The sequence below is a fragment of the Vidua macroura genome, chromosome 2 (assembly GCF_024509145.1).
Source record: "Vidua macroura isolate BioBank_ID:100142 chromosome 2, ASM2450914v1, whole genome shotgun sequence".
Taxonomy (NCBI): domain Eukaryota; kingdom Metazoa; phylum Chordata; class Aves; order Passeriformes; family Viduidae; genus Vidua; species Vidua macroura.
In genome coordinates, this window is record NC_071572.1 from 41840371 (window position 1) to 41863172 (window position 22802).

The following is a 22802-nucleotide window of genomic DNA, read 5'->3' on the forward strand; positions in this document are numbered from 1 at the left end:
CTTAAATAGAGAATAGATTTCACATATAAAATATGCATTGTAGGAATATATGTATATTCACAGTTCTTCAGTACTAGTCTAAGTGTAGAAGACATTTCTCTCAAAAGCAGTTTTAGGGAATCAGACTGAAAATATGATATGGCCATAGGATGCTTTCTTTGGGGTCAGGATAACAGTAAGACAGTTGAGCCATTTTGGTATTAACATTTCACTGTCTGGGTCCAGACTCCTCTCCCTCCTTTCTTTTTTTGAATAAAATTTATTGTATAAATTATTATTTCATACTCCTAATATTTAAAAAATGTATTTCTGTAACCATATGGAAGAAAAAGTATTTGCATTATGGTAGAGACTGGCAGCCAACTTCCTCTGTTAACTTTGGAAGGTATAAATAAATCTGCAAACATTCTTCAACCAAAATTTTAACTCTGATTTAAGTGAAGAACTGAATTGCATTAATTTCCATTTGGCATATTCTATCATAGTTTTAGATGTTGATGATATATAAAAAATTATATAACACTAAAAATGTTGTATTAAGAGATTTCTTTAACCTTGCACTTATGGCCAGGAAACATTCAGAGGGCTCACAAAAGTACTTCAGTTTTGAGGACCAGTGTAAAAGTTTCTGATGGCAGTTTTTCTTGTGTTTTGATTCTATACAATGTCCTTGAAAAGCAGATCTGCACTGTTACTTACAAACAGAGGTGAGATGATGAAAGATAATCGGTGGCTTATTTTTCCTATAAAACTACACCTTACTTATGCTGGGTAGGTTTCCAGGTGCTTTCGGAACATGTTTTGGTTCTGTCTTCCTATACCCTATGTGGTATCAGTTTATCTTGAAGTTTACTTTAGGATCTCGAGGACCAAAGACAGCAGCTGTGAGCTGTCTCTCTGCTGCATTTCAAGCTAACTGATAAAGTAGCCGCCACTTGTTCAAAGAAAATGTCAGTGCAAATTCAAAACTAACACTCAGTTTGGAGGAAAACTGATTTTTTCCCCCCATTCATGCTATCCTTTGCACAGTAGCACACAAAATTAAATAGTTGTTTCAAGTAAACAATTGATTGAATGGCACTTTAATATTAATATGATCAGGTAAAGCCGGCAACAACAAAACATAGATTTAGCCTGAAGAAATCAGACAAATAAATACCTCTAATAATTCTTTCATTGACTAGGAAATAGGCAGGTATAAAAGGCATTGTGGCCAGATCCAACCAAATTCCCATAGAAGACCTTAGACCTAAAAGAAGATGGCAGTTGAGCTGAGCAGTTTTTCCATACATGTTTCCATGGCTCCTAGGCTTGGACTGGAATGAGTTACTGCAGCTTGGATGCCACAGACTGAAGCAGGTCAATTATTGCATTCCTCAGAGAGAGACGACCAAACACTTAAATCCATATGCATTCACTTGTTTTGGCACATGTCTGAAAAACAGGATTCATAGCAGCTGACTTGGTGTTCCATCACATCTACAGAGAGTGGTGAAACTCCTGAATCAGTAAATTGCTGGAGGAAAGAAGAACACAGGTTGTCATTTCTCACTTTCTGGTACTGTTTAAACACTTAAGGTGATTTTGTGAAATTCAGATAATATCTTTGGCACCTCAGGCTTCTCTCTACCAATTAGGTACATAAAACCTCCATTTGAAATAGCACAATTAGATGGGTGTCATCTCTGTGGAGAGAGCTGCTGATGGTTCTGCGTAACAACTCAGTATGCAGAGAGCTGACTCAAGAAATGCAAGTTAGAGTGCACTAGTCCTGCTCAGCTTTGTCAGCTGGCCAGCAATTGTCTCATACACACTCGCTTCTGGATCTACAGATAATGCCAACACATGAACATGAATGAAAGCACTGTGAGATGAAGAACACAACAGGCAAGTGTAGATGCAATTCTGTTGCTGATTGATACTGAAGATCATGTAAGTGGGGGTTAAGTAGAGAGCCTGTATGTGCTTCCTGAAGAAATCCAGCAATTTATTCACTACTGTATTCATACAAAATTGCTAAACCTTCTAAAATCAAAGAAGTCAGACTTGCACAGTGTCAGGACAGTCCAGGATATCAAAATATCTCTGGCAGCTTTAAAAGAAAAAAAAAATATTCAGGAATGGGAAAGTTGTTTGCAGGCTAAAACTCTACTAAGGTGTTGGGCAGCTGCAAAGTCTTTTACACCAGTGGCCAAAGGATGCCAAAGCATTATGAAGGACATGAAGGCATGTGTTGCATTAAAATCCTCACTCTATATTCTTAATTTCTGCTCTTGGCCACTTAAAGGTGATAAGTGTTCATCTGAGGTCAGCTAAATCCTCTCATCTTATTCAAAGCTCTTTTTTTTCCCCAGTTTGGTCTGGTACATTTAATTTTTTCTCAAGAACTCAATTCTTTTTAAGGGCTTAAAAATAAAAGGAGAAGGAGGAAAAAAGAAGGAGCAAGAGCAAAGATGTTCTTAAGCATGTAGACCAAATGAAAGTGACATTTCATCTTTTCCAGAAAAGATTATGGGAAAAACTTAGCAAGCTTGTATCATAAAATCTCCCATAAGAAGTAGACACTGGAGTATGTGGATAAGTTTAAAATTTCACAGATGACCAGAATTATTTTCCTGACAATTAAGTTCTTCATTTTGTATTCCTATGTTCACACCATCTTTTTTTTTTTTTTTTGTCTGAGATATATTTTGAGATGCAAGACTTAAGCAGCCAATAAAGCCAGTTGTAACTCACCCCTGAATAACTGAGAATTGAACTTAGATCCTTTGTTGATTTCAGACTAAATTATCTGAAAGTCTCAAAGAAATTTGACTTCTTCACTATTTTCCTGATGACTTGGTTGACTGCAACATTTAAGCGGATATGAATTTAAATTCCTGTTAGTAATTCCTGATGCATTTTAGGTAAATCAGATAGTTTCTTGGCTAATGTTTTCCACAGAAACCTGAAGGCCAAATAACTTATTAGGATTTGTTTTCTGCTTCTGGCTCACATGAGAAATAAAATTAATTGCTTTTCTCAAATCATGATTGAAAACCAGTGCTTCCATAGGCTGTCTTTGACACAGAATTAAGACAACCTGTAAAAGGAGTCATTCTAAAAAGTCATAAATTTGTAAGATGATCTAGATCCCCTTGCATTGCTTAACCTTCAGACTTTTTAATCTCCTTCTTATTTCCATTTGATTCCTCTGAATTTTCTTTCACTTCCCTGTGCTATAACTGCAAAATTGTAAAACCTGCTGTAAGATTAATTGCAGAATTTCTAAATACAGTGGTGTCAGCAAGCTCCTAGTTGAGCTTTGTTTCTTCACCATTATTTTTATTATGACTTGACCATGTATCATGATATACATTAGGATACATCCTTTTTTCCAGGAATGTCTCTGAAAAAGTTCTAATTTTTTTTCTTAATATATTTTCTTCAGGTGCCATATCAACATCTTTTGTAGGTGGTAAATAGATCTGATGTGAGAATTTTGAACAATTGTGTGCAAAATGTGCCTCTCAGCAATCCTGCAAAAACGTTGATTAAAACAATTAATTTTCTAATGGATCACGACAGTGTATAATAATGTTGTTAAACTAAAATAGTCTCATTACAGTTCTTAATTTATAGTTAGAAGTTTCATGCAAAGCTGAACTAAAGGGTATTTGCTATGCAGTAGGCATTGAGCAAAACCCAAAACACAAAGTGAGCAAAAGAGCTGCAATCCGAAGAGCTCTGTTTATGAATGACACAAAAAATCCAAAAAGACAGGACTGCTTTGGATTCTGAGATGTGATGTGGCACACAGTAGGAATAAACCCAAACAGCAGGCCTACCTAGAGGGATACTCAGCAAGACTGACTGTCTTACTGAGCAACATGACTCAGTTAAACTTGGGTTATTAAGTTCAATACCAAGGTAGCTGAATGATGTCTAAAGACCTATGAAATGGAGAGGCCAGGCTGGATTATATCTGACAATTCTCATAGGTAGGACATAGACTACAGCTTTTGTAGACCTCCTACTGCCTTTTTCCTTTTGTTGAAGCTGCTGTTTCATCTTAGGCCTTTTCTCCTGAACTGCTCTTCTGGAACATCTGATGATTCCAGGGCACACAAAGTGGAAAATAGATCAGTGCACCTGCAGTATGTCTGGGATATCTGCAAGGCATTTGTTTCATTTCTCCATGAAATGTGTGCAATTAACTAGATCAGTTTATGTGCTTTTTCTTTCCAAAAAAAGAAGGAAAGATATTCAGCACAGCTGAACTTAAGTTCAAAGGATACTTCCCAGAAAGAACTCAAGTGTGGATACAATTCACTCCTGCTTTTGTGCCACAGACACATTAGAGCTCTGAAACTCCCCTGGCTGGATAATCCTTGGGCTCCCTGCCTGAGGAACACCAAGGGAGAGGAAGAGGAAAAAAGAATGTGGCCCCATTCATGTCACAGTGTGTTCCAGTTCTTGTAAATATATGTTAATTCAATGAAAACTCAAAGAATTAATGACTGAAAAAAACTTTAAAACAACAGGTAGAAACACAATCATAAAATCTCTGCTTGCTCAGCTGGGCTGTTCCTAAACCAACAGTTTGAACTGAGGATTAAAGCTGAAAACCATAGTCTTTTTAGATTTCCTTTCCTTGTGTGACTTTAACAAGCCAAATCTCTTCAGCCAATGAAGTTAAAATATATAGGACACATAGCTCTTTATCTGTCACACCCTGCAAATCACATTTTCCAGGCTTAAAGTACAATTTGTTTAGGCTTTTAATTACCTGACTTATCACCATGTCATATTCCCTCCCCCCTGCAATAATTACATTCTGAATCACTGTGTCATTCAATATTGGCCTTTATTTATGCCTCTCACAAAATGTTGAATGTTTATTTATAAACCATGAAAAGCAGAGTTTGTAAGAATATTGATTCAGTGTATTAGAAAAGCAGTGGCCTGGCATTCTGCAAGTAGAAGTAATCACAGGCAATTATTAGGGACTGCTTTTCACTACTAATCTTAGGTTTAACCTTATAATTGTATTACTGAATTTATTTCACTTTGCTCATATATCACTAGGTTCCTAATAAGAAGTCTGATATTAACATAATTTAATAATATTCAGGGGATGAATGGTTTTAATTGGTTTAAAAAGAAGGAGATATATAGCCTATGCCATACAATGAGAAAAGTATTGTAACAGTCTCTTTTTATTTTGTAACAAATGACAATTAATATTCAAATGCATTAATTAAATAAGTTCTTAGTGGTTGGGTCACAAATCTTTGATGTTCATGCCACTAACAAAATCACTAACTGCTCTTAATGATGCCCCTGAGCTAAGCTTCACTTTACTCCTGGTATAAAGACTACTTTGGTTGCTGGTAGCATGAATTTTCAAGTGTGAAAGTCAAAGCCAAACTCAGAAAAATTCTTCTTTTCCTAAGCCAAATATACAATGGGAAGAAAGTGCACAAATTCAGACAAAACAACCCAAAACAAACAAACAAACAAACAAACAAAACCCAAAACCACAAAATGGCCAAACTTAGAGAAAAGCAAAACTAGCAAATAATAACTAAACCCCTAGATCTCTGTAAATAAAAGTATTCTGCACTCACTTGCTATTCCTAGTTAGGCAGGTTTAGTGCAAGAGCCAATGAAGATGATTTTTTTCATTAAATAAGGAAGAGTTCTGAACCAAACGAGGCATATATAAAACAGAACCAGTTCCCAAGGAAAGACTGAGTGATAATTGTTGTAATTCAGCTGTTAATATATTTGGGAAAAGTATTTCAGGAATCACATGCGCCTGGAAATCCTGGACCCTTTTGTTTAAGAATTTTAATTCCCCGTGTGTTTTTCTGCTTACCCCCTCCACCACTCAGTGACAGTTCAAAGGGATTATTAAGATAACTGAGAATGCTTTGTTTAGGGACAGAGAGAATAACTTAGCATTATTTTTTCACAAAGTGTCCAGAGCTCAGACACAGTAAAAGATGCACATGAAAAGTATGCATATGTCTTTTCTATCACAGTATTGGTAATCACACCTAAGAGCAACTGCAGAAATATTTTCTGCAGCTCCTCCAGCTTAACAGTAGATACTAAATCACAGCTTGTCAGGAAGGCTTGGTGGGTTTTTTTTTCTTTCCCTTTTTTTTTTTTGTTTGTTTGTTTTTGTTTAGTTCATTTATTTATTTTATCTAGGAAAAAAGTTGAAAACAAATTTAATAACAATAACATGTTAATATGCTATATTTTTATAGAGGAACAGGGAAGGACAAAACTATTTTTTTTTAACCAAAAGGTATCAAAACAGAAAAGCCAGGTTTTTAGAACTTAACGAAGTACTGAAAAAAACAGGTAGTAGAAAATTTAACTAATTATTTCTGAAACTGTAGTTCAAAATGTCCATAAACATCTACTACCTACAGCTTAAGAAAGTATACTAGTTGAGAAGCTCTGCTCCTATACTGACCTTTAAACTACTGCCACTGAGGTAAAATCAACTAAACAGACTTTTGACATAACCAAAATGGCAGTTCTGATGTTGCATATTGAATATTACATATTGAACCTGCATCAGGGCAAGTTCAGATTGGACATCAGGAAAAGGTTCTTCACTGAGAGGATGACTGGTAACTGGAACAGTCTCCCCAGGAAAGAGGTCATGGAACCAAGCCTGTCAGAGTTCAAGGAGCATCTGGATAAAGCTTTTAGTCATATGTTTTTTTTCTAGTTAGTCCTGCAAGCAGCAGGGAGTTGGATTCAATGATCTTTACAGGGACTTTTCAACTTGAGATATTTTTAGGAATTCTTCTATATTAATGAATAAATTGATTTAAATAAAGAGTTAATTTTCTCAATTTAAGAAATAATTACTTTTTGCTTATATGCCTATATAACTTTCTAGAATATATATATAATTTAGCAAGCTGGTCCATTCAAGCCAGTAGAAATATACTGCACTGAGTGGAGATCTAAGCAGCATAGCAACACAGCACTGAGAAATTTAATGCATTAGAATAAGAAATAAAAACATTTAAAAATCTCTGAAGATTAAAAATTGTAATTAGACTTAGAGATCATGAAAATACTGTTCAACTAAAACAGCGTAATAAAACTTCAGGCAGATGGAAGCAACTGTGTCTGCTTGCAACTGAAATATAATATTTTAAAAAAATTACAAAAATAAGATGTCCTAATCAACCTCCCTCCCCATTTATCTAAGTGTGATTTACTAAATTATAATCTCACTGACAAGCAAATTGCTAAACTGCAAAATCCTATTGTAAGAGGAAAATGTTTCTGATATGTGTTGTCTCCTTTGAGAGTGCTTGAGCACACACTTCATCGAAAAAAAGGAAGTGTAGCTCCTTTGCAAGGAATACAATGCCTGCATTGTTTTCAGACATTACAACCTCTCTGAGGAAAAATCGTTAGAAAGGATAGTCCCTGACATTAGAGAGGGAACAAATCCTTTGTGTGTGACCCACCAACCCTCTACAGAAATGGTCCAGAAGACAATGAGACAGTAATGGCCTGAAGGAGATGTTGTTACCAACTTTCTCATTAGTCACTCTTTCTCATGGTGTTTAAGGTGTAGGCTCAACATTTTTCTATGTCAGTGGCGGTTCAGTGAAATAATGGGTCCACAAATAGAAAGCAGAAAATCTTTTAAGCTTGTGATTTTGCAGGTAGAAGATCCCCCTCTGTTCCCAGCCAGAGCAGAGAATGGACAAAGGATTTTATAGAACTGCAACAGTTCTTCCTTTCATTTTCTGTCTTTATTCATTTCTCCTGATTTATCCAGATGTGGCATCCTTATCACAGAATCTCTCAATATTAGAGTACAATGAGAAATAAATCTGTGCTGAATTTGGATGACTTTCAAAATAGCAACAAAAGATGTTTACCTCTCTCATTTTTGGTTGCAGCTATGTGCTAACTCTAAGAAATGGTTGTAGTCTTTTAAAATTATGTTTAAAGAAAAGGATTTGTCATTTTCTACAGTAGATAAACCAGCATAAATGTCCACAGTTATGATATGGCAACAAATGATTCATTCTCAGAGTAATCACAGCCTTTCCACAGGACAATTATTAATCTTGAATATTTGGTGCCACTTGGGGCTCTTCGTATCTGCCTCACCAGGCTGCATGTAACACAAAGTCCCTAAGGCCAGAAATTGTTTTGCATATGCTGTGGGTATGAATACAGCCACCAAGATTTTAATATCAAAGTGTATCCTGCAATCAAAGTGTATTCTACATTTAAGCACAATGTTGATTTTATTAATTTTTTAATAGGATCACAGAATAATTATCCTAAAGAAATGTGACCAGCAGGTCACCTGTACTCTGCTCTCAGAGAAGACCCCACCTGGATTAATAAATCCAGCTCCGGAATTCTCAGCATCTCAGGAAAGACATGGACCTGTTGTACTGGGTCCAGAGGAGGGCCACAAAACTGGTCAGAGGGCTGGAGCACCTCACCTATGAAGACATGAGGGATTTGGGGTTGTTCAGCTTGGAGGAGAGAAGCTCCAGGCAGATCTTATTAACCTTCTAGCACTTAAATGGCATTTATAAGAAAGATGGGGATGGGAATTTTATTAGGGCCTGCTGTGATAGGACAAGAGGAAATGCTTCAACTCACGCCCATCATATCACACCATGCCCCACTGTGAAGAGCTTTGCTGCATTTCTTTAATGACCTCCCTAGCGGCACCAGGAGCAACTGCTGTGCCCTTGAAGTAACCTCTTCTCCAGAATGAAGAAGACCCAGTTCCACAGGCTCAAGGACAAGTAATCCAGTCAATGTATTTTTTGTGCAAGAAGAACCAAAAACTGAACACAGCTCTAGATGTAGTCTAATGGAGTATCACTATATGTCTATAAAGACACTGTTGTGTCTTGCACCACCCACTGAACCCTTTTAACGATGATTTCAAGGGTTTCATTCATGTTAAAAGGAAAAAAAAACAAACAAACAAACAACAGAAGCACTATTGAGCTATTGTAATCACCTTCAACTGAAAAGACCCACTGTATCATTGCAGAGCTAGCAGTTCTTATTACAGGATCATAGGATCATTTAGTGATCTTGTTATAAACCTTTTTCTTGAGAGGGCTTATGTACCCAAAGCCCAGAGGCTGAGAGGAAAACATTTCCTGGATATGTGACAGAGAAGACACCTGCACATTCTGTACAGCCATGTACATACACAGGGAAAGTGACATCTCAGCAGACAATTCAGACCTTAATCTGTGAGGGATTCACAAATTATGCATCTATTACATGAATTACGCAGCTTACTCTCTACAGTCTGATCCAGCAAGACCTAACGACTGCTGACAACAATGACATCAGAACTCTGTACTTTCACTTAGAACCTGACCCCCAGGGACACCATCGCACTTCAGAGGAAATCTGGGGCTGTAGATATGTGCATTCTGCACATTTAGAGGCTAAAAGGCTGCATCTGCCCCCAGCTAGACTAGGCAGCCTGGGGTTTCACAGCAATACCCTGACACCATTCAGAAAGACTGCAAGAACTGACAGTGCCAGAAATCAAAGAAAGGCAACCCTGAAGCTCCAGAAGGCACTTGGAGGAAGAGACTTTGGTTCTAGCTGACTAGCAAGGATCACATATCTCATCAATTGAATTTTAAGTGCAAAATGACCTTTTTCTCCCATGCAGTCTCCTAGACATAAAATCAGGCTCTCCCTTCCTGACTACATTTCCAGCTCCATGGCTTCTCAACTTGTAATTGCAAAATATCACATAACACAGGTTAAGAGAAGTTTAAAAGCCCCGTCTTGTTGAGTGCTTGAGTTGCAGTCTACTTTAAAATGTATCGGCTCTACCTCACCTTCTGAATGTGGTTTAAATGAAGCAAATGAGATGGTCCTCTTGAGGCAGAGGAGTGGCTTAGGTTTGTAAATGTGGGAAAGTATTGGATGGGCCAAGCATCCAAATCACTCACACACTTATTGTTCAGAAGTGAGTATTTGAGCATTTCACAGTGGATCTCATGAAAGTATTTCAGAATTCAAGGTCCAAATACACTATGAGGACTGTGAAATAGTGAGATCACAGAACAACTATCTAGCTGGAACACCAATTCAGAAAAGTATACCTGATTTTGAAATATTGTATAAGAGAAAGTCATTCAGGCATATTTGTGGTGCCCAGATGGGTTATTTTTGCATGTTTTTTTTTTTTTTCTTTAATTATGTGAAGCCCTCAAGGATTATAATTGTCATAAATATTTGCATAGATAAATAATTAAAACTAAAATAAATGTGAGTCAAACCATCCTTTGGGAAAGCTCAAGCTTCGGAGGTGTCACTGTTTGTCTATTTTCTCATCAGAAACATGACTAGACATTTGTAACAAAATCCATCACCCAGTTGCATGATGAATGAATGCTGTGAGTGCTGTACTTTCCTCATGAACAGCAGAATAAATTTGCTCAAAACATTTAAATTCTGATCTAATCCCCATCTTTTATATATGTAGCCAGTTTTGAATTACAAATGACAATCATTACCATGCTATAACATTGATGTATATTGGTATTTCACTGTGTCCTAAGCACAGAGAAATGCTTTCCAGACAGTATTGCCTTAATATCCTCAGAAGGAACTGAAAACAGCCATTGTCCCTATTTATGAACTTAAGATGGATACATTGGTAGGCATAAAAACCAACCAAACACACTTCCTTGTACTGAAAAGAAAAAAATAAAAAAAGCATAAAGAGAGATTTCAATTGTCTGGCAAGCTGAGAACAAATTCAAGATAAAAAAAACCCATCCTGATTTTAGATTACCTTGGATACTCTGTTCGCAACCTCTCTGCCTACTGTCAGCCCCTGAACAAAGGTGCGTGCAGCAATGAACGCTCTAGTCACTTGAACCTTCAGCTTCCTGGGCACATCTCCAAAGGGCTTCAGCTGGTCTGTGTACTTGCTTACACACTCCAGGTAGTCCTCACTGAAATGGTACTGGGGGTTTATAAGCTGGAACATCCGCTCCAACAGCCGAGCCCAGAAGTCGTTCAGCATTTCCTCCAGGTTCACGTTGCCTCCTGTGTAATAGCGCTTCAGCTCCGTGAAGAGGTCCTGGAACACCTCAGAGTTCTGCATGTACAGCATGCCGTACGTCCGGACAAACATGTCGTTCAAGGATCGCTCCGCGTTCTCCAGAAGTTCTCGGAAAAACTCTGCAGGGAAAACCAGCAGGTGTTAGTGGCCATAATAGTAAGGTACGAAGGGTCTTCTTATTGCATTCCTAACTCATCATAATTTGTCTTAATAGGTTGATACCACAGCACTTTACTAGCTAAATTCATCATTTGGATAGGAAATAGCTCTATTTAGAAGTTAAGAAAAATAGAGTACAAACTGAATTCCCTATCATGGTCAAAAGATGTAGAACCTATAACACTGAGCAGAAAAACCCATTTAAAAGAACTTCAGTGAGGGTAGTTCCACTTCTTCATGTACTATTTGAACACAGCAATCCCTGTCCCTCCACAACCATTAAACTAAATCCTCTAAGCTAAAAGTAGTCACTAATATGATGATTTAACTGAAAATTTAATGATTTTAGAATTTAGATTCCACTTTGATCAAGCCTTTACAGTGTAGAAGCAAATCATGGAAATAAATCTGAACACTTATTTGCATATATTCTTGAAAAGAACTTGAAAGAAACCAGTGGAAATGAGAAGGATCCTTAAAATTGTCACATGTTTAGGTAATGGTAAAAAATGTTAGTGTATTTAATAATTTTTTACTTTGCTGAAGAGCAGTGCTAGAACCCTCCACCAGTCATGTCACAACCATCCTGCTAATTCCAGTCTGTGCTGGTTGTTTATTTTGGAGATGCAGGCATTAAGGTTTTCTTGAAAGGATTTCAGACAACTGCTTTGGTGCCTTTAATCTACTGAGGCCTAAACCATAAACAATTTCTAAATTTTGGCTTGTGGAAATTATTCTTACTGGAAACTGAGCCCATGGGATAAAGTAGAAATATGTAATCATCTCTTCTGTTCAGATTTTTTAATTACAATATGGTACTTAGGATTTCCCAAAAAATTCACTGAGCATATACAACAGTTCTTTAAACCCAGCTAACCAAAGCAGGCATAGTATCTCCTGGCTTTCAGAAGATCCCATCTTTTTACATGGCTTGCTGTAAATCTTCTTGGAAAAGAGTCCTGTAACTGCTGTGGTTTGTGAATTAAGCATTGCAGACAGCAAGGCAGAAATGGGAAAACCTTTGGCAAAATGTGTATTTGCTGCAATTAAATGATTTGCAGTGAAGCAGGATTCATCACACACCAAGTCTGGGATACCAGATTCTTAATTTGTGGTCACTGCCCATAGACACATCTGTGTGTGCTAACTGCAGGGATGTGCTGACTTCTCACACTCTTGGCTAATGCTATGATGTGAATAGTCCTTTAACACAGGGCACTGCTATGGCTACAGTGACTTATAAAAATGCAGAACCACTGCAATGCTAAAGACAGGACAAAAATTAAGACTAAGTAAGAAAAAATCTACACTAAATTTGAGGGTTTGCAACTGTGATCAGATGGAAGCAGAATCCATTGAATACTGTGGACCAGGCTACAAAAACTCAGTAAGAAAAGAATCTCTTATTTTTGGCAGAAGTTGCGCAGAGCTGCAGCCTTTGATCTCACAGATAACTGGAAAGGGGTTATTATGGAAATGTACACACAGAACACTGAGAACATACTTGCTACATCAAAGCATTTATTAAAGGGAAAATATCGTCTAATAAATATATCAATGTCTAAACTGTCATTAAAACTGCAGCTCTTCAGAAGGACTAAATTGCATTTGGAAAAGGATATGCTTTTGCCAAATAGTTTATGTAGGGAAAAGTAAAAAAAAAAAGAAAAAAAAGGGGAAGAAAAAAGAGACATCCACATTAAAAATTTTGTTGCCAAATAAAATAATTAGAAGTCTACAACATATAGGCTTCTGTTTAAGAGGAAAGTGAAACAAAGCTGTTTTTCACTGCTAGCCCCGATCTAGTGGTGTCTTTGACATCTAAATCACCATGATTACTATTTTGTACATTCAGCATTTCTTCTTCTAGAAATAATGCACACTGACTGCACTGCTGAATACATCTAATTCTTCAGTCACACAATCCAGAAAGCAAAAACATGGCAGAGAATCTGGGGCTCAGATTAAAATTTGTTTTAAGGCTGGAGACAGGCTTTCCCACCAGTGCAATTGAATGACAACAGCCTATATATGCTGGGAGGCTGCTATAAACAACTCACATGCTAGCTCCTCACAATCCATAGCTATACTGGGAATCCCACTCTTTATTTAAAGAATCATGCCACTGCATAAGTCAGTCACAGCAAAGCCTAACTGTGTTTGCTGACAGCTCCTCTTGTCTGAGATTATTGGTTTATTCTTTCTTTGTGTGGGTGTATTATCTAGCAGTCTCATAGTTAGCTTGTTGGAAGACAACCAAACTTTTCAGGGAGGGGTAGGTATTTATTCCCTGCTTGTACAGCATCCAGCACAATGTGGTCCATGCTGGTCACAATCTTTATTTTTACTGTGGTACAAACATTTCCAGTAGAGATTTTGTGCTAGTCCCGAATGTGAAGCCATACATATTAATTCTGTAGGAAAGCTAATGTCCTCTAAACAACAGCACATTTATTTAACTTTTAGTCTTCTTACAGGTCTCTAGTCTTTGAGAGCTACTGCTAAAGGTAAATTATGCCATTAAAAAGTTGGAGTGTTAGTCTTCTGCACACTTTTACACAAAAGGCAGTTAAGAGAGCTATCTGCATCAGTAACCCCATGCAGGATCAGAATAATAAATCAATAGCAACTACAAAATTGGAAATCTTCTTAGTTCCAGACAGAAAGAGATCTCCCATGTAGTGCTAATTTCTCAATCAACTCACATCCAGCAAAATGAATGCTGCTGTGAAGGATTGCTTGCTGTTTTAGTCTGCAAATCTCCCATATATCAAGAAGGTAGTCTGCTCAGCAGTGCTTATGCATAGAAACACATATGTGTCCTGGCATAAGGGAGCACTTGTTCACTTACATCAGAAGAAACTGCATGTGCTTCTGCAAAGGCTGAATTTTGCCATGGTCTTCACAGTAATGTAAAAATTTTATGTTCATTGCAAAGATGATATTTCATCAACTTGCAGGTAGTTTTTGAAAACTAATGTAATTTTTCAGCTTCAAGTAAAAGAATGAAGATGAGAGAGACATTAGTCATGTTGCTTAATGTGCTTCTGGAAGGCACTCAAGTACTAGGGTGGGAGAGGAGAATCTATATGAGACAGAGCTGTGCAGTGTTTTAAAATATATATCTTGTGATTTTTTTCTTGCTGCCAAAATAGGTTGTCATGAGCAGTGTTAATGCTGGAAATAATTTTTCCTAATTTTAAGTGATGATTCATTCATATGACAGTATATATCCTATGTATGTCTTTTGTTGCCAGCACGTTTTCATACAGATTTAATTTATTAACCAGAGGATCTCAGGAAGCCTGTTCACTTCTACAAGGTAGCTGAAAAGAATAAGGTCTAAGGCACATTGATATAATGAAAAGATGGAGAGAAGATTGCTATTGCAAGTCATTACATGCTCTGTGTATGCTTAAATGGTGGGTTTCCAGTCCATTGATCACACTTCAGATTTAATTTTTAAACATTATTTGTAAACTTAGGATGCAAGATAGATAGTAACAGTCTGCAAAAGAAGTCTGAATTGTTTAAAAATATTTTGGCCATGATAAGACAACTCAGTCACAAAGCGAAAGGGCAGAATTGCTAGAGTCCATTACTGAAAGGTAGGAACAGTTCACAGATTAAAAATAATGTCTTAGCTCTCACAGTACTTTGCCAACTGCAAGTTGACATTCTCATTCTATTTTGACATAGGGAAACCAGTGCCATAATGCAATTCAACATGGAACCTGGTCTATTTCCAAAGTGATAACCAGTAGTTACCGTAAGTGAGTGGATCAAGATTAGGGATAATATTGCAGCATGACTGATATAATAATTGCTTTTAACAAAATATATGCACAAATACCTAGAGGCAATTTTTACAGACACAAATTTTTGTTATGTTGGCGTGGATATTCTATGATCATTCCCAGACTGATAAGTTCCCTTGCATTTTCTTTTCCTCTGTAATAAGCAAAAGCAATGTCTGACTGTGGGACAAGATGCAAAGCTAGAAAGAGTTTGTTTTCTAATTCCTAAAACCAAAAATATATTCATGAGCTGTAAGACCAAAAAGTCAAAAAAAGTCATTTCATTTAATTATCATATATTCTGCACAGTTTTCCTTTTTAGCAGAATTTGAGACCTGGAGACATACTATGGTGCACCTGATATATGCCTGATTTTACATCATTCTTTATATAAAACACTGCTCAGGACGACATCCTGATTTCATCTATCATTGACTAAGAACACCCAAACCCTACTGGCAGTTCCGCACCATAGCCTTGATCTCCTTCTTGTGGGGGCCTTGCTTTTCCAAGAGCTCTAAGAATTTAGATATGTAAATTCTACCAGTCTTTACCATTCTACCATGATCTACCACTTACTGTGAAGATGTGCATGTATTTACACCCTGTGCACACTTGGTGTACCTAACTTTATTGCAAACTGTTGAACTTCCTAGTCCTAATAAGGCTGATGGTAAGAGAATATTAGAATTAATGTAAATGGACTATGCTTTTTGAGAGAAAGATGCCTTGGGGGTTTTTTTAGGTACAGATACTTGCATTCATTACAAATACTAGTGTCAGCCTTTTCCTGCATCCTATTTCTGTCTGTCTTTCTTTGTTCAGGAAGTCATTAATGAAATGAAAATATTTTGGTGAAATCTTCAGCCTTTTTTTTGGTGAAATCTTAATCTTTTTTGTTGCAAAGGCTTTATTCTTTTCTCTTTCTTTAAAGATATTCCACAATGGCATCAATTAGTGAAATTTGTGATTTATCTCAAGGAAATTCAAGTGAAATCAACCTCTGTGGATTTTATACCTTTTCATTTTCCAACTGCTTTAGGTTTCTGGAGACTTTCTTTAAAAAATAACTAACCTTACAAAGCAAAAAGAACTCAATTTAACTTCCTGATTGAGAAAAAAAATGCTGTAGGAGAGTATTTACAGCAGATTATTTTTCTTCCTCAGTTTTGACATTACATTTGTTTTTATATTCAAGAGCAAACAAATTGCTTGCATAACGCTACCAGTGCACTGGTATTACTTTTTAGTCAGCCTGAATAACTAATTTTAAAATTTCCTTAGAGCTTTGACCTTTAGAAACACTCAACAGTCACAAATTGGAAACAAATTTCATCTTCCATTAGAAAAAACCAAAATCTGCAGAGTGATGAGATTTGTTGAAAACTGCTCTCCTTTTTTAACCCATTTTGAATATATATACACATTGCATTTAAAGCCAAGAAATACAAGTCCAATAATTAAATGTGTCCTATAATTGCAAATTTCAGAATAGGTGATTTATATACTCAAGTTATGTTTTGGGTATGTGTGAAATTATCTATCTGTTAATGGATAGCTTTTTAGACTGTTCCAGACCTGTACAGAACATGATATTAAAAAATCTTTTTAATCCAAAAAATCTTTTGGATGCAGCTAAATTTTTTAGAAGTGCAGTCTCAAAGGTTGTGGGTAAAGATGAGAGTCTCTTCCCTCTTTAATCCCTCCATTTCTCAGACTACTGCAAGACTTGGTAACAGCAGATAATTCACTGTGATCTTCTCCCTCACTCCTAACCAGAGTCTGTGACTTTTTCCCCCTTATGGGTCAGGATATTGTGAGAAAAGAATGAGATACAGGGGGAGGGGAAACCACTGAGGCTTCATCCTTAACCACTCCCCACCATGGAGCACAGAGACAATGCAAATAGGACTGTCCTAAGCTAAAATGAGGGACATGAGGATGGGAAGAAAACACAAACATGTCTATGACGGGCTGGGTTGGACAGGTTGGATCCAGTGCATGAAAAAGAAAAAAAAGCTATGCTGCTTTTTATACATCAAATGCCATTATCAGAAGGGGGAAGAATTTGACAAAGAATTTAAGGCATTATTTAATGCCAAAGTACAAAGGATCTGTCGTACAAATGAACATTAATACAGAGTTAAAGGATCTGTCATCTACTCAAAGCTGATTATGTGCATCGATAAAGGCTTATAAGACTTTATTCTGAAACACCAAAATCAATAAGAAGATTATCAACAACTTCAGGGGATGCAGGTGCAACCTTCAAATGCTAAATCTACTGTTCTTTCACTGCAAAAGGTCATTTGAGTATGCATGAAAGGGAGACTTCATCCTGCCAAGGACTCTGTACAGACACTCCTGCAACTAGCTGAAACACGTAAGTTTCACATGAGGAATATTAGACATTGCATATACTTTTTGAAGTCTTTACTGCACTCTAGAATCTCAATTCTGTTGCATGTGGTACTTTATACTGATAATGTATCTTTGGCTGTAAATATGAAACCTGAAATTCTCAAGATGCCCTCAAAGAATTCATTGAACTTGGAGCAATAACAAAGAAAGAAAATTCTAGGAATAAAAACAAAGCAATGAGATAGTTTTACATATAATTTATATATACACCAATAACTATCCCTGAAGGTTCTGCTTTCATTATCAAGTGGAAAATGCCCAAGTGAAGTACTCATAAAACGTAAGCAAAATGTTACATGGCATCAGAAGATTGCATTCTAGAATATTTATGAAAGGGTATTTAAATGCTTACAGAAGTAGTATTGTCATGAATATCCATGACCAAAGAGAGACGTGTAGCACTTCATGGATATCTGTGAATTTCAGAAAGATGAATTTTACATCATATGTTCATAAAAATGCATAACACCTCATGAAAGATTCATGAGTCACCACAGTTTCTTCTGAAAAACATTTAAAGCTTTCATGAAAATATTAACAATATATAAACTATGGGACTCAGTGCAACAATTGTTTTAAAATATAGGGACTGTACCATTTTTCGCTATGTATCACTAGAGGCTATTAAACACCCAGTTCAATACTTAAAGAGATTTACCATCTAAAATTTTGTATGAAAATTCCTTGCCATGCCTATAATCTACAACCATCTTTTAAACATACTAGAAGTTTGGTGACTCTTAATACAAAGAAGTGTAAGGTGGACCAGAAGACATAGGGGAAAATTAACAACAAATTGCCTTGTTACAGTCTAGATAAAAATTAACTCAGGATAATTTATATATTCTGTCAAAAATTAAAAAAAAAAGGAGGCAATTTTTTGATAAGCAGGTCTGAAATCAGAGGCAGTATTTGCTATCACCAGAGTCCTGTGCTGTTCAGAGTTCACAGGAGTTGTGCTGGGGAGGAGTGTGGCTCTGAAGTCACTGTGTGCCTTCACATCTGTTCTCAAAGCAGACAACTTGAACTGACTGCAGGAAGGAGTCACACATGAGGAAGGACCCTCTGGCTGGCCAGAGGAAAACACTGAAACCTTTGTAGACTTTTATTTATAATGGGGTGATCAGCCACAATTTGAAAGCAGTGACACCGGGTTTTGGAGGCAGAAAACTCAGCCTGGGTTTAGGTGTGTGTGGGATTGAAGAGGGCTTGCTCACCTCTTTTAGCATAGTGTCTTCTTTATTTTCTTCCTCCCACTTTAAACAAAATAGACTACTGTACAGAACTGTCATTGAGGTATTTGAAAACAATTTCTTGAGCCTTACTTAGCTTCAAGAAAGAGGTGTTTTCTGAAGCATCTAGTGGATTAGATGCATTCAGTGAAGTACCCAGTAGGAAGTGTAGGTGTGAATCCCAGTGTGAAAAGGTGGGGTTTAAACAGATCAAACTGGCTGCATGACAATATGTTTAAAATTAGAAGTGCAGCTACTTTCATGTCACAGTAGCAAGTGTAGAGAGCTAAAACATATTTGCATAGTTGTATTTATATAATGTAACTGCAATAAATCTGTTGCTGTTTGCCTTTCAATCTCATTTCACCTTTTCCCCTTTTTGAAGAAGACTCATTTTAGTATTTAGAAAGAAATCAGTTTATTCTATAAAAAAACACCAAAATCTTTAGATGTTTTACCTGAGACAAATACTGCTGAAATAACTGCAAAGACTTCTATTTGAGCTAACCAGTAGAAGCCTGCTGTAAGAACAGATTGAAGTTTGACTGCCTATGGAAATTATTATGTACATAAAATCAATTTTGAATATAAGTCTGCACCTTAAGAGGTAATGAAGTCATGTTGATGGTTCATCCAGACACCTCTGAATGCATCTAATAAGTTCTGCTATGGTTTAGCACTACTAACAAAAGATATAAAGCTACCTCCAAGAAAATTTGCTGATTTTTGAGCTTATCCAATTTTTCTACACCTCCACTCAAAGGAGGTACCATTAAGGTCAAGCAGTATTAAATCCAAGCTGGTTTCCCAGTTGTTTCTTGACTATTTGGACACTGAGCACAGGATTATTTGTTACTGATATAACGCTGATATGATTGAATTTCTTGCTTGTAAATTGTGCCACATGTTCAAACTTCACTGAAGCAACAAACTTAGTTTTATGACAGCAAATTAAGATAACTTAAATGTTCTCAGTTTATTGGAGGGATGATGTTACTTTTTTTTCCAAGGCAGTAGTAGAAAAGTTAAAGACTAGCAATGGTCCTAGCAATCAGATCTGGGGAATCAGCGACTTAAGGCAATGCATAAAATCCTAGATTATGGATAAGGTTAAGGATAACAGAATTGGCCTCAAATAAGCTACAAATGTAAAAAAATAGATATATTACTTTTAGAAGAAAACAGTCTTTCAGATTCTGGATCTGCATTAATGTGCTGGTAGAAAGACCTTGGGTCCCCTAAGGAGCTTTGTGAAGTCAATAAACTTTCCTACCTGGATGTTTCAAAGATCAGGGATTAAAAAATGAAGTCAGTATTTGAATAGCTTTAAAGTCAACACAAATCTTCATCTACAGACATCAGTTCACTGGATCAAGATGCTGCATGGTTTTTATCTGACCTACCTTCTCAACAGAATGTTTTTTTCTCTTACAAGGCTGTCTAGTGGGAAAGCTTTCCAGTCATAAAAAACTGATATCTAAGATATGGCACAATGAACTGAAAAACTAGCTGTACAAGATTGGTATATAGGGTTATGTTAGATTTCAAACAATATAACCTAATTTTTATCTTACTGAACTACAAAAAGTGACCTTAAAACTCCTAGGCCAAGTCTATTTGAAGAATTGTTTCCATTTATTAGCTGCTGTGTTGCATCTGATGTTTCCACCTAAATGGATAAGTCCATGTAGTGACACCAAAGTTTTGTGCTTCTGCTGCTGGTGTGCTGATAAGTTGCTGAACATATTGAACATATTGACAAGAATATTTCAATGAACCCACAAGCTGTTGACTCTCTAAGCAAACAAATTATACACTTCACTGCTTCCTAGGGTTTTGTGAGAAAAAGGATGGCTCAGTGGAAGGTAGGAGCCTTAGAAACTATTTCTGGATTATTGTGTAGGGTCTTTGTTTGCTTGTTGGTAGGGGTGGAAGTCACTGGAATTCCAGGCCCTCTTCTATTTACTGCTTCTTCCATCTTTGCAATCTTGAGACCTTATTGTCTGCCTTCTTTGCTATACAGTTCTCATCCCTCTCTCTCTGACATATGTAATCCTCACATTACATGGTTTTTACCTGAGAGCTTGATGGGGAAGCATAGGCATAGGCCATGTTTTTTTTTCCACATCAGTGCTTTCTCCTGAGTTGGAAGTGAAGTGGAGACTCTGCACCCTTCTGGTGGCAAGGGCTTTTCATTCAGTCCCTAGAACTGTTGCTGGACACTATTTCCTTGTGTAATATTTGGGTGTTACTCCAGCTTGTTTGGCCACAAAGGTAATGCTGTGGCGTGAACATTTGGGAAGAAAATCCCACTAACCACTTTTCTCATATAAATCTTACCAGCTGAGAGTTAAAGCCCTCTGAGATGAGATTTGAAGAACAGGTTGAAAAGCTGATCAATCCTACTGGGCAGCAGGCAGTGAAGGGGCTAGGGTGACCTGCACTGACTAAAGGTATTGTACTTGCTGTCCTGCACGAAATTACTGCAGAAACCTTAAAATAAGGGACGATAAGCACAAATGAGGCAGTACAGGTGAATCAGGAAAGCAAAATTAGAGAGGAAAATAATAATTGGAGAGCAGATAGAGAAGCAGAGAAATGGCAAGTGAGTGAAACAAAGTAATAAGAAAAGAGCTCAACTTAAGTTTTCCAAATTTTTCTCAGAGTCTATCAATATTGCCAAAATTATCACCCTTGAGCACACAGGCAGAACAAGGGTCTCAAAAATTGAATGTCCAGGCTACACATTGATTCACTTCAGATACCCAGCCAAAGAACCTCAGCATGAAGCTTTGCTCTGCCTTTATGTTCTCCATGGGGAGAGAATGAAGGAGAGGAGAGAAAGAAGAATTTAGATCAGAAGTCTGGCTTGGGCTTTAAATTGGGGGCTCCTCTTCACATCCTGCAGGAACCTGTCCTTTATATCAACCTCACTGGATTAGGGCTAGTAATTTCATTTAATGCATGTAAAAAGATATGCTTGATAATATGATTTTAAGCCTTCTATTATGGGATTATCTGAAAGACTAAAGTTTTTAGCAGTCTGGTGAAATAAAGAAGCAAAATGAATACTTATTTTAAGAGATTGTTGTAAAATATTTTATGCAATAACTTCCTTCTTTATTAGTTTCCCTAATGTATATGTGCTTAGTCATTTGGGAGAAACATTCAGACATTGCACAGGATAAGGGTCAAACAGTATACTTCAAACAGAAATAGGGATTCCTTTGGAAAGGACATAATAGAGAACATGCTTCCTGTTTTTTAAATGAGACACCATTCAACATTCTTTAATGAGGACATTAATAATTGTGGAAGGACTTTCAAACTCACAATAAAACACTGATAACTTCTGAAAAATGTAAATGTTAGGGATTTTACATGTTAGGTGAGACTAATTACCCTGGTCCTCTGCCATAATAATAAACTTCATAAGTACATTATAATTTTATGTAGCCTGGATGGTCTTAGATTTTAAGTGCTTCCACATTTACAAACCACGTAATTAGAAATGTATTTCCAATAGGTGACTTTTATATTAGGGTTCAGCATTAAATTGTATACCCATTATATAGAAAATATTCTCCATTTTCACTGAAGAAGCATTATTTTATTAGTCACACATCCCTTTTTTGCAAAGACCATATGTTCACTCAGACTTGCCCATAATATGCACATATACAATACATTTTAATTGATTTTTTTATGTTTCAATGTCACAGTAATTGCAATAGGTATCATCCTGCCTACCTAATACATATTTATTAATTAAGAACATTAATTAATATGCATTAGGTATAGTTTATACTGTAAGTCACTTAATACAGTAAAACTCAATTAAGTAGCTGAAAATGTAACTACTACTAGAGGGTACTGAAAAATCTTTTTTGTTGATTACACAGAAACAACAGCTTTTGTCTCTGGAGTCAAGACATACTGAAGTATTTCATAACACCATGAATACCCTGCATTTTTTTTCTTCTTGTGGCTACTACCTGGTTTTATTTTAAAATTGTCCTCCTCTAAATGTTTTTACTTATTCTGAGGAGCCATCAAAATTTGTATACCTGTCACAATCTCTGAATAATTCTA

At 36.6% G+C, this 22802-nt stretch overlaps 1 protein-coding gene across 1 annotated transcript in view; it reads right to left on the bottom strand.

The window, feature by feature from the left end:
• Positions 1-22802, bottom strand: part of GPC6 (glypican 6) — a 726495-nt gene that overhangs the window by 312574 nt on the left and 391119 nt on the right. The window contains exon 3 of the mRNA XM_053970101.1: positions 10829-11220. Within this exon, the coding sequence (XP_053826076.1) occupies positions 10829-11220 (392 nt within the window). The remainder of the gene's footprint in view (positions 1-10828; positions 11221-22802) is intronic.